General features: G+C 55.1%; 1 protein-coding gene across 4 annotated transcripts; it reads right to left on the bottom strand.

The window, feature by feature from the left end:
- Window positions 1–72: 72 nt before the first annotated feature.
- Window positions 73–10,416, bottom strand: CNKSR1 (connector enhancer of kinase suppressor of Ras 1). Of its 4 annotated transcripts, none has more exons than XM_027059998.2 (21): window positions 10,282–10,416; window positions 7,574–7,731; window positions 7,286–7,467; window positions 6,648–6,732; window positions 6,191–6,232; window positions 6,006–6,110; window positions 5,385–5,444; window positions 5,215–5,283; window positions 4,814–4,915; window positions 4,659–4,729; window positions 4,506–4,579; window positions 4,250–4,356; window positions 4,140–4,170; window positions 3,375–3,547; window positions 2,404–2,477; window positions 2,189–2,260; window positions 1,671–1,744; window positions 1,457–1,518; window positions 1,275–1,374; window positions 999–1,180; window positions 73–741 (listed from the first exon to the last, which is right to left on the bottom strand). In XM_027059998.2, the coding sequence occupies exons 1-21, from the start codon at window positions 10,322–10,324 to the stop codon at window positions 472–474; spliced, it is 2,136 nt and encodes a 711-aa protein (XP_026915799.2). In that variant the 5' UTR covers window positions 10,325–10,416; the 3' UTR covers window positions 73–471. The 4 variants fall into 4 exon arrangements, with proteins under 4 accessions (XP_026915799.2, XP_026915798.2, XP_053065386.1 ...); XM_027059997.2 differs by lacking the exon at window positions 10,282–10,416 and adding an exon at window positions 10,089–10,247; XM_053209411.1 differs by lacking the exons at window positions 6,648–6,732; window positions 7,574–7,731; window positions 10,282–10,416 and having other exon boundaries at window positions 5,215–5,444; window positions 7,286–7,400.
- Between the last annotated feature and the right edge of the window lie 1,927 nt (window positions 10,417–12,343).

The following is a 12,343-nucleotide window of genomic DNA, read 5'->3' as shown; positions in this document are numbered from 1 at the left end:
TGTGAACGCATGGCAGACTAGTTACCAAGAGCATTCGTGCCCTTCTGACATCTTTCCATGGAAGTCAAAGGCACATGTGGATTCATTTTAGATAAACTGATTTTATTCTGTTGAAAGTGTCTCTTGCGTGAAATGAACACTTACACAGGCTGGCTTGGGGGAGGGAGAAGTGTACAGTCTTACGCCCCTGTAGGTCAGAGGGGGAGAGAGAATTCCTTAGCCCCGCTTCTCACTCCTTAATTGGCAAGAGAGGATGGCACAGAGCTCACTTCACCTTAGCCCACTCTGAGGGACAGAGGAACAGAAATGGTGGACGCCGAGGCAAAGGGGGGCACCTTGGGGTGATACATGGACTAGTGCTACCTTCAACTTTGAATAGAACCCGGGGATGCTCTGTCCTGGGCATGTCAGAGGCTGCAGGCTGAGGTGGTCCTCAAGGCCACAGGTCAGGAGCCAGGGTACTAGCCAGGGTCAGAGGTCAGGAGGTCCGCGGTTGCTCTCTGGGGTCAGGGGGCAGAGATGGGACTGTTCCTCGGGTTCAGAGGGCAGGGGGTGGGAAGACTGTTCTCTGGAGTCAGAGATCAGGACTTGGGAGTGGCCTTCAGCCTGCATCAAGCCCCAGGCTCCCAGGCTCTCTGAGTAGAGCTCCTGGTTCCGCTCCTTCCACCGCCGGAACTTCTCTCCAGTCAGCTCAGGGTCGCCTAGCACTTCCTCCAAGGCCTGCAGCTCCTGCAGCTTTGCCTGTGAAGAGGGTGGGGGCTAAGGGGTCATGATCACCCAGGGAGAAGGGCAGAGCCCAAGCCCAGAGCTAACTCTGGAGTCCGGTGCTTAGAACCCCGCACCTGGCCCGGTCTAGCACTGATCCTTAAATTCAGAGTCTGGCTCCGGGAACCTAGAACTTGGCCCAGCCCACAGCTGAGCCCAGAGCTCAAGGCCAGGAACCAGAGCCGAAAGCCCAGAGCCCAGTCCTTCACCACGCCCAGTGCCCTCCAGCTGACCTTGAGTGTGCTCTGTAGCGCGCGCACACGGTGCACTCGTTCATTGAGCTGGGGGTCTCGGTTGCGCCGCATAAAAGAGCTCCGCCATTGTTCATGAGTGAGAGGCTGTGGCTGGCCCAGGAGGGACACGCCACCCTGCCTCAGCCCCCACACCATTCCTTCCAGTGCCCCTTCACTGTTGTCTGTGGGAGGGGGGAGCAGATGAGGATGTGCCCATCCCAGCCTCCACCACCCCCACCCCACCATCCATCCCAGCTCCCAGCCCCAGCACAGCACCTGCTGGTGGGCCAAAGGAAGTCCGTGGGCCACCCTGCATGGGGGTGGCTGCAGGTAATGTGTCTCCATGGAGTGGACTCCAAGCTCGGGCTTGGCTGGGCTGTGGGCAGGGTAGAAGGAGAGAAGGGTGGCATTCCGACCCCCATGGTCTGCCATTTGCCCCCTACCAGTCTCCTACTCACCGAGCCCGAGCGGGACCCAGCCTCATCGTCAGGATCTTCTGCTTCTGTCTCACTGTAGCAGTCTGGGGGGGGGGGGGGGGGAACAGGAGCAGTTGGGGAGCCCACTCAGCATCACAGGGTTTCGGGAGGCCAGGGAGTGGGCTAGAGCATTAGAGTTCCCAGCCCCCATTCCAGGAAAGACAGAGGCTCAGCTGAGACCTGGTGAGACACCCACCTTCCTCGCGGGGCAGGGAGGCCCGGCCTGGAGACTGGTACTTGGAAATGCAGGTGATGAGATGGCGCACCCACCTGTGGAGGGGCAAACGGGTCTCAGGGAGCTGCCATTTACTATATGTCTGGGTTTTCCACCTATATCGTCTCCTGATTTAATCTCTAGAGCACTTCTGAGAGGTAGGAACCCTTTATTTTATTTTATTTTATTTTATTTTATTTTATTTTATTTTAAGCAGGCTCCATGCCCAGTGTGGAGCCCAACACGGGGCTTGAACTCATGATCCTGAGATCAAGACCTGAGGTGAGATCAAAAGGCAGACACTTAGCCAACTGAGCCACACAGTCACCCAGTCCAGCCACGCAGGAACTTTTATTAACCCATTTTATAGATGATGAAACTGAGGCTCAGAGAAGTGAATGCCTTGACTAGCTCCTATCTGAGAGCTGGGATTTGAATCCAGGTTTCCAAGCACCCAAGCACTCATGTGGAAGCTGGGAGGTCAGGGGGGTGGCACTCACATGCTCAGATCCTCCAGGGTATCAGCAGCAAAAATGAAGGGTTTGTACACGTCATGGGTGAGCTGGAACACACTGCCAGGGAGCACAGGGCCTGGGTCAGCCTGGCTGTGCCCATCCAGAACTGGACTGGGAATCCCAGCTACCTGCTGCCCCCGCTTCCCCGCTCTCCCTTTCTTGCCCGACCCCCCCCAGCTTATCACAGTCCAGGACTTAACTACTTTTTCTTCTGATCCTGTCCACTTTCCAGACTGTAGTTGGAAACATTGATGAGGCCCTCAGCCTTCTCATCCTGGGGGGGAATCATAGCGTGAGGGTCAGCTCGAAGGCCCAACACCCTCGAGGCCCAGTCAGGTTCTTGGAGCGGGGGAGGGGAGAGGGTGTGTTCTGGGCTCTCCAACCACAAATCTCCCCTTGCCTAGAGCTCAGGGCAGGAATCTGGGGTGGGGGCAGGGTTATGACCAAGGGGCACCTTTGAGACAGCAAAGGGGAACCAAAGATATCCAGGCAAACAGCCAGAGAGAAAAGACTGGCTATACATTTGTTCTGTCATTAGACACACACGAAGCTGCTTCATACCCCTGAGCTTTGCAAATGCTGCTCTCCGTTCCTGGTTTTTTTCTCCTTTCCATCCAACTAACCCTCAGGCATTGATTTCTCAGGGGGCCTTCTCCACTCTTCAGGCTGGACTGTCTACCTCTGCTGAGCTGCTCCCCATCCTTGGGCTTTTCCTTCATCACGGCCTGTGTCCCCTGAACTGTCCTTGAGTGTGTGTACATCCTCCCCCCACCAGCCTAGAGGAGCAGGAACTGCCCAAGTCTTCCCTGTGTCCCTAGTACCCGGCTAAGAGCTGGGTGCACGGTAGGTACCTGAATGTTTGTTGAATGAATAAACAGTTGAACAAATGGCCCATCACTAGGACAGACAGAGTAACAGAAGAGGAAGGAGAGGTGGGCAGAATAAACGTGATTCTTTCTGCACTGCCCGCGATACCTTTCCCAGACTGCTTTTCTACACATATTCACTCATTTCTCTCCAAAAAGCATCCTCGTTTTACAGATAGGGCTCGGGGGGCAGGGGGGTCTGCGGCCTGCCTGTGACCACAGATGGAGTGGATGGTGGAATAAGGACAAGAACCACGGCTCTGACTCACTTGCTGACCTGTGTTGGGGTGGGGGGTGGCGCTCACCTGGGGCTGGCGGTACCAGTAGAGCGTGTGTCTCTTGAGCACGAACCAGCAGCGGCGCCAGCGCGGACCCATGAAGCCACCAGCCACCTTGCGCAGCAGGAGCCAGCCGTCACAGTCTGGCTGGCCCAGCTCCCGGCATGACACCCGCCGGCGACTCAGCCGCGTTGCCACACCTGCAGCACAGCACGGCCTGGGTGATCAGGGACCGGCAAGGCATCCTGGACCCCCAAACCTGCTCCCCACTCCCCCACCAGCGTTCCCCGGTGGTATTGCTGAACCCAGACTCTACGCCTGAAATGTTACAGGTGTCTCCCTGAGGTAGGGCTGACTCTTCCCGTTTTATTTATTTATGTATTTATTTATTTTTGAGAGAGTGCAAGTGGGGGAGGGGCAGAGAGGGAAGGGACAGAGGATCTGAGGTGGGCTGTGCGCTGACAGCAGTGAGCCCGATGCGGGGCTCGAACTCACAAACCACGAGATCATGACCTGTGCCGAAGTCAGCCACTCAACCGACTGAGCCACCCAGGCGCCCCCAGCCCTTCCCATTTTAGAGACGAGGAGATGAAAAATCAGAGGATAAGCCATTGGCCCAAAGTCACAGAGCAGGTGAGAGGGCCAGGCTGGGAGCACAGGTCTGTCTGACCCCAGAAACAGCTGTTCAAGAGAAGCTGTGTGTGAAATGTGAGGGGTGGTCTTGCCAAGCATTGTAAACACTTCTAAGAGCTCATATCAGGGGACCTCCACCCAGTCAGGTACATCTTTTACCTTTTGACTTCTTCTGACGAGGGACAGGACTCTGAAAAGACCATAAGGGGGGTTAGAGAAGGATCTGGGGCCGGAGCCACACACCCCTCCTCGCTGAGCCCTCACCTTACCTTGTCAGGGTGCTCCTGGGGTTCCCGAGTCATTGCTACCCCTGCTGGGAGTGTGGCTGGGGGTGCAGGGAAAATGGGTAGGGATTCAGGGTCAAGGGAGGTAGAGTCTGTCAGGGAGGAAGGAGAGAGAGGAGGGCCCATGAGCCTAGCCCCAGGCTGGGCAGTAGGGTGAGGGTGTTGGAGTCTGGGGATCAGAGCCAAGCATCCCACATGCCTTGCCTGGGGCATCTACCACCTGGTGGGAGTTTGAAACTACCTGTCCAGGCAGCGCTGGGTCCAGGACTTGGGTTTGAAGTCAGGTCGAAGGCAAAGACGTCTTCGGGTGGGGCCCTGGGGAGAGCAAGGGGAGATGAAAGGAGTGAGCCCGTGGCTCCCCCTCCTCCCCTTGCACCCGCAGCAGAGCCATTACCTGGGAGACTGTGGGGTGAGAGCCAGCGAGGAGATCGTCAGCTGTGGGGAGCCGAGGGCCCGAGGAGGGGTCTGGGGAACAACCAGAAATGGTGACAGAGCTGATGACGATGGGGGTCTGAAAGCAGTCTGTGGGCAGGGCTGAGGGACAGTTACCTGTGGGGGGGTCTTTGGTACTGGGACCTTCTTCAGCACTAAGCTGACCCCGGCTGGCTCTCGAAGCAGCTCCCTCACCACGTTCTTATGGGGCCAGCCCACCTGGGGGACAGGGCAGGGGGAAGGACAGGGACTCTGGGATGATGGAGCTGGCCAGGAAGCTCTGGAGTAAGCCAACAGCCCTCGCCCTTGGCCTCCTGCCATTCCTCCTCCAGGAGGCCTCCATCAGCCCCTATACCTTGCCTCTGCCAAGGCCACTCTGACCTGTGGGAGCTGGTTCACTTCACGGGAGGCAGCTCCCACAGCCCTGGTCTCCCCAAGGGACCCTCCCCACCCACCAGCCCTGGGCTCTACTCAGTAGCCCCTTCACCTCCCGCCGTGTGCCTCTCTCCCTCACTCACCACCACCTGCTCGTTGACCTGGACAATCTCGTCTCCAGGCAGGATCTGCAGCCGGGAGTCCGCAGAGACCTGGTATGGGGGGTGGGGCTCATAGGGTGTGCTTTCCATGGGCCTGAAGCCGGCTCAGCCGGAGGGTAAGACGGCAGCTGAGAAGAGCGTGGGATTCTCACCTGAGTGCCCACGCGGGACACGAAGTGCAGGCAGTTACTGGTGGTGTGGATTTCCAGACCCTGCCAAAGCAGAGGCTGCAGTCATTGAGAGTATGAGGGAACTGGGATTCCTGGGTCGGGGGAATGGGGGAGAGAGCTGGCCCCAGATTGGCACTGCCCACCTCGCTGTGTGACCTAGGGCCTGCCACTCCTCTCTGGGCCCCTGCCTCCTCCTCCAGTAAGGGCCAGAGGGAAGCTGGTCCCCTGACTAACGAAGTAGGAGATTCTCAGCAGCCCTCCTGAAGGGACAAGCAGGGATGGGGCAGGGACAGGGCAGGGCTGGAGGCTCCTGTTTTCCTAACTAGTCAAAGATTAAGGCAGAAAAGTCCATGTCCTTTCCCCAGTCCCCTAACCTGCCAGGTCTGTGTCCAGGACTGGAATGTGTCACCTGAGACCATACCAGCTAAAGCCCCTCAGGACTGGAGAGAGTGCTGAATGACAGTGTGTCCCCAGGAAAGTTCTCTGGGCCTTTTTTAACAGCTGTACAGAAAAGGCCTTCCAGCCATAACAGTACAGGGTTCTGTGGGATGCTATAGCCAAATCCGAGGGCCCGGACAAGGCCGCCAAGGGGTCAGCGCTCACCAAAGGATCGTCCAGCTGCACACGCTCCAGCACAGCCGTCTGCTCTAGAAGCTCCTGGGGGCTGCAGCTCAGGATGGCATGGCAGATCTCTACCACATGGCTGCACTGGGGGTGGGGGAGCAGGATGTCTAGCTTGAGCCCCCATCCCACCGCCACCCCTACTCCCCACTCAACCCCACACTCACAATGCTCAGGACTTTGCTCTCCTTCTCAGCTGCCGGACTGTTCTGGAAGCAGAGAGGACAGTTTTCTCTGAGTCGGGGGCACTGCCTTCTCAGAGGACAGGGTGGGCTTCCCCAAAGTCCCTCCCTGCGTCCTGTATGCTGGTCTCCTCCCAGAACTACAGGGCCTCAGAGCTTTGACTCCAAGGTCTTGTCCCCTGATGCCAGGCCCCAGAAGTCACCATACATGCCCTCCCCCACCCCACCCTCTCCTGAGAGTCAAACTTTCTGAGCTGCCCCTGCCAGCTAGGAGACCCCAGGCCCTCATTGCCCCCTACCCAGCGGCCAGGCCTCTCTTCTTCCTGCCTCTGCCTCTTCCCAACCCCCACAGCCGATCCTGTGCTGATTCACAGGTTATAAAAAGCTCTAGCCTGACTTGGTCCCTACAAACTGGGCCAAGCCTGGCCCCTGGTTCTTCTACCTCCTGCAAGGCCTGGCCCAGCTCCGCGCACAACTCCCCAATCTTCTGACAGGCCGAGAAGTCGTTTAAGCGAGAGAAGAGGTACCTGACGGGGGAAGTATGGAGCAGTGGTTAGGAGGCTGTGCTGACCGGTCAAGTCATGGAACCGCTCAGAGCCAACGACTCATTTGGGGATAGATAACGCTTACTCTGATGGTTTTGATGGGGGCAAAGAAGATGATGGATAAATCTAAAGAGCTTAGCACCAGACTTATTTGTCAAGTGCCTGATATGTCCCAAGGCCTGTTCTAGGAACATGATTACAGCAATAATGATATAACTTCAGCTGCTGTGAGGTGTCTGGAGCTCTAAGAACACCCAACAGGGAAGGCTTCCCAGAGGAGGTGACATTTGAACTGGGACCTGTGGGACAAGCAGCAGCACTGAAGAGTGGAGAAGCTCTCTATGCAGTGCTATGAATGAGTGGGAACCCAGGCATCCCGGTGCCCCTGCACTGACCAAATAACCTCTTCGCCCTGCTCCACAATATCTGAACAAGAGCCAAGCTCTGTTCTCTCCCACACCCCGGAGGAGGCCAGGGATGAGAAGGGTCCCTTCACCGTCAGCCCAACCAGGGTCCTGGGAGGAGCCCGAGGTACCTGTTGAGCCAGAAGAGGAGGGCACGGGCCTCATGCACCAGTTCCACAGCCGCGCTAAGGACATCAGCAGGGGGCTCAGCACAGCCTTCCAGGTGGCCTCCGACTAAGCTCTGGAAGGCCTGGGTCACCTCCAGCAATCCCTCCGTCAGGCTCTGCAGATTCTCTGTCTGTCGCCCAGAGCTCTGCACCAGAGTAAAGGCAGATTATCTCCTGACAGTGGCCAGCCCCCCCATCAGCAACCCCCCAGGTGGATGGAAGCTGCAGCCAGTGTGGCCACCATTCACTCACCAAGGCCCGGAGCTGTTCCACCCCCTCCAGGATGAGCTCCTGGTGGCCCAGAGGCCATACGGTCAGAGCCTCAAGGCTTTGGGGACAGAGCTGGAGCAGGTACTTGCCAGGCAGCTCCCAGTCCTCAAAGCAATAGTCCTGCAGGGAGTCATCGAGGCCTGGAGGGAGAACAGGGGCCAGCATGGAGGGAGCCGGGAGTGCCAGGGCCTTTCAGGCCACTTTTTCACCCCCACAAAGCCCCTTTCCCTCCCATCTGTTCCTACCACAATCTGGGGACCCATTTCACAGAGGGAAACTCTGAGTTGCCCTCAGCTACTGAGTTGAGTAGAAGAGTAGGGGATAATGGCTCTCAAAGGGTCTCCAGAGCACCTGCAGTGACAGCCTCACTGGAGAACTTGTTAGAAATACACAAATTCTCGGGGCGCCTGGGTGGCTCAGTGGGTTAAGTGTCCGACTTTCAGTTTTGGCTCAGGTCAGGATCTTGCGGTTTGTGAATTCAAGCGCCACATGGGGCTCGGCGCTGGCAGCGCGGAGCCTGCTTGGGATCCCCTTTCCCCTCTCTCTCTGTCCCTCCTCCACCTGCAGTGTCCCTGTTTCTCTCAAAAATAAATAAATGGACTTAAAAACCCCCACAAATTCTCAACCCCACCCCCTGAATCAGAACTCCGAGTAGGCACCGCATTTTGCATTTTAACCAAATCTCCAGGTGCTTTACTCAAGTCTGAGAACCATGGGGATGGTGATAAGAGCACAAGACCTTGGAGTCAGGAAGACCTGAGGGCTAGTACGTGAGCAAGTAACTTAACTGCTCTATGCCTCAGTTTCCTCACCTGTGAAATGGCAATAATAAAAGCACCTACCTTCTAATCCTGTGCGTATTAAGTGACATGACTGAGATATTTCAAACACTTGGCCTATTCCCAGGTTCATGGTAGACAGTAACAGCCACCACAGTATTATCACCAGACTCTTTAGCCTGGTCTGCAAGGTCCTGTATGATCCGGGCACTAAGTCCCTGTAGTGTAACTCCTGAGATGCTCTTCTGCCTCAGGGTCCTCGCATGTCTTATTTCTTCTGCCCAGACTGTTCTAGCTCCCTCACTCCCCTTTTTAATTCAACTGCCTCCAGGAAGCCTTCCATGACTTCCCAGGGTAAGTCGGAGGGCTCTCCTGCTCCCTCTGCCCCTGTGCCTCCACTAACACCTGCACTTGAGCATCGACCTCTCCCACTTGGTCACCCCCTCAGGCTCTGGGCCATAACTAACTGTTCATCTCTAACTCCAGCCCATGTCTGGCACAACGCGGGCCTAAAATAGGGAAAATGTCTATTGAAGGCTTATTATGTGCTGAGCGAAATGTTAAGGGCTTTACACATATTAACACAATCGGTTCTCACTGAACATAGGAGTTAAAGATTATTGTTATCCTCATTTTATAGGTGGGAAAATTGATAAAAATAGAGATTAAGTAGCTTGCTCACTCTTTGAAGGAATTCCTTCCATTCCAAGTCAGGCTCCATCATTGGGGAATGTGAGTGTCACTGACAGCTCTCCTTCATCCCCTTGTGTGACATTAAGAACACTAGACTAAGAGTTCATGGACCTGTTACTCCATGAGCAGCTCTTTGCCACGTACAGTGACCCTGTTGTGCTGCCTTCCTCCCAAAAGGCTCCTACATTGAGCCACACATACGAGGCACCTGCCATGAATGTCTCGTTTTGTCTACTTCATGAGATCATTGTTGACTTTCTCATCATGTGGATAGAGAAACTGAGACCTCTGGTCACAGAGCTGGTGAGTGGAGGGGCGTGGCCTGGAACCCAGCCTGGGAGTCTGACTCCAGCCCCGAATCCCGCTTTTTAGGGGCTGGTGGCCTGGAGCCTGCCAGCAGCCTGCCAACAGCGCACTCTGCTCCCATCAGGAGGGGGACTCCCCTCCCCTCTCCCAGCTGCACTCCTGGCCCGTTTCCCACCCACCGGGGCTCACTGCCTCTGGCCAGCATCTCCTCCCCTGAGGCTCCCAGGCTGGGGTTGTGCCAACCCCTTCAGTGTGACTGGGGCTTCTGCTTCTCTCCCTGGGCGCCTCAAGGTGAGAAGGGAAAGGACAGGAGGGCCGGCCATATTCCAAAGCCCGAGCAAGTCACTTCCTGGCTCAGTGCGTCAGTTTCCGCTTCTGGAAAATGGGTTTAATAACAGCCCACTGAGCTCTGGGGCGGAGGGGAGATGAAGGAGATTGAGTGGGCGTGGGCCACCCCCCTGTTTTCATTACACAACCACCCCGCCTCCCCACGGCCACCTTGGCAGCCCCTTGCGATGCTGGGGCGATGAGTGACCCCCTTCTGAGTTCTCGGAACCCCCGGGGTCATCTCGCCTATCCTGCCTAGCACAGTCCCGGGTGGGTAAAAGGCAGACACTCTATAAATTGTTGACTAACCGACAGACCTGGAATGTCCTTTTCCCCTTTCCTCTCCCCGTCCCCGGGCCCCTCAAGCCCAACTCTGCCCAGGCCCCACCCACCTCTCAGCCAAGCTGCCACCTTCGCGGGGGTCCAGGTCGCCACTGGCTCCATGGCCGAGACCGGCCCGCTGGGATCCGCTCCCGCCCGGTCCCGCCCGCGCAGGAATTTCCGCTCCCGGAGTCTGGCCTGGGGAGAGGCGGGGGCCGGCCGGGGCCGGCCGGGGCGGGGCTCTGGGCGGAGCCACCAGCTTACCTGGGCCCACGTGGACGGCCAGGTGAGGCGCGGCGACAGCCATTGGCCCCCCCGGCCTGTCCGCCTCCTGCCCCGCCCTTCAGGCATCCTTAGGCAGCGGGGCCGCTGGACCCGGAGGCGGTGTCACTGGTGACTCAGGCGACTTTAGAGCGCGCCTGGGATCCCGCCCCAAGCTGGATTGTCCTTTAGGTTCCGCAGGAACAAAACAAAACAAAACAAAACAAACACAAAACTGCATAAAGGTGAGCAGTGAGCTCAGCAGCAAAGTACAGAAGTTCGAGAGCCAGAGCTCTGGCTGCAAATGCCAGCTGTACGGCTAGTTAGCTATGTGCCCCTATCTACCATGTCAGTTTCTCTGTTAAATGGGTTGCGGTGCAGATACCTGCGTTATTAGCTCTCAAATTTCTCGAACAGCGATTTTTAGCACCCCCCGTTTCTGCACACAGACGCTTTTGGCTATGGACCATTTCTCAGAATAGTGCTTTTGGAAGCATTAAAAAATGCTGGAGATTACAAGGAAGAGAATTATAACCAAAATATACTTAAAGACACAAATTTATGATTGGGGCGCCCGGCTGGCTCAGTCGGTAAAACATGCAACTCTTGATCTCCAGGTTGTGAGTCTGAGCCCCTTGTTGGGTGTAGAAATTACTTGAAAAAATAAAATCTTAACCCCCCCCCCAACATTTATGATATAGTAATGGGTTTATTAGCATGAAATAACAAGACTGGAAGTTAAAGTTAAATTTTCCTTTTCTTTCATGCTTATTTTTATTTTTGAGAGAGAGAGGGAGGGAGGGGCAGAGAGAGAGGGGAGACAAAGGATCCAAAACAAGCTCTCTGCTGACAGCAGCAAGCCTGCTGTGGGGCTCTAACTCACGAACCATGAATTCATGTCCTGAGTCGAAGTTGGACACTCAACTGATTGAGCCACCCAGGTGCCCCAAAATTTTCCTTTTCTAATGATATCAGCTAAACTGTGGGGTGGTCTTTGACTCACCTTTTCACATGTATTTATCAGTTAACCACTAAATATAAGGAATCAGAAGAATAATGGAGAAGCCTGGGTTACTGGTGTGAGAACAAGTGGATTTACCATTTGGTCACTGACCTTCTACTGGGCTCAGAGGTGCCCAATCAATGGCAGCTATGTCGCAGGAGTGTCTGAAGGAGTGTGATTTAATGGTGGGCTAATAACTATCACAATTCTGAAACAGTTATGAGCATATATAATGTTGAGACACTTGCAATAACTACAATTTGAATGAAAAAATCTGTGATTTAGAGGCGCCTGGGTGGCTCAGTCAACTGAGCGTCTGACTTTGGCTCAGGTCACGACCTTACGGTTCATGAGTTCAAGCCCCACATCGGGCTCTGTGCTGACAGCTCAGGGCCTGGAGCCTGCTTTGGATTCTGTGTCTCCCTCTCTCTCTGCCCCTCCCTCTCTCAAAAATAAACATTAAAAAAAAAAATAAATATTAAAAAAATTTTTTTGGGGGGCGCCTGGGTGGCTCAGTCGGTTAAGCGGCCGACTTCGGCTCAGGTCATGATCTCGCGGTCCGTGAGTTCGAGCCCCGCGTCAGGCTCTGTGCTGACAGCTCAGAGCCTGGAGCCTGTTTCAGACTCTGTGTCTCCCTCTCTCTGACCCTCCCCCATTCATGCTCTGTCTCTCTCTGTCTCAAAAATAAATAAATGTTAAAAAAAAAATTAAAAAAAATAAAAAAAAAATTTTTTTAAAAATCTGTGATTTCAATTGGTGACAAAGCCACAGATACTGCTAATACTTCAATCCATATAGAAGGAAGTGGTAAATTTTGGTTACAGTTTAGTGAAAATATATCACTTTTTTTCCCATCCGAGTTTATCGGCCCTCTGTATTCTGAATCCCAGTTAAGAGCTTTTCTCTTAGAACAATAATCTGTGACATACGATTTGTAGCTATCACCACCACCACCACCATCCCAGGCCAGGAGACTCCCAGGACTTTGGAATCAGACAGAATCACTTCCATTTGCTATGTGACTGCACCCAATTTCAACACCTCTCTGAACTGTTCCTTCCT

This window comes from Acinonyx jubatus, chromosome C1 (assembly GCF_027475565.1).
Source record: "Acinonyx jubatus isolate Ajub_Pintada_27869175 chromosome C1, VMU_Ajub_asm_v1.0, whole genome shotgun sequence".
Taxonomy (NCBI): Eukaryota; Metazoa; Chordata; class Mammalia; order Carnivora; family Felidae; genus Acinonyx; species Acinonyx jubatus.
Note: the sequence above shows the minus strand (reverse complement) of the source record. Positions and strands in the feature narration are given on the sequence as shown.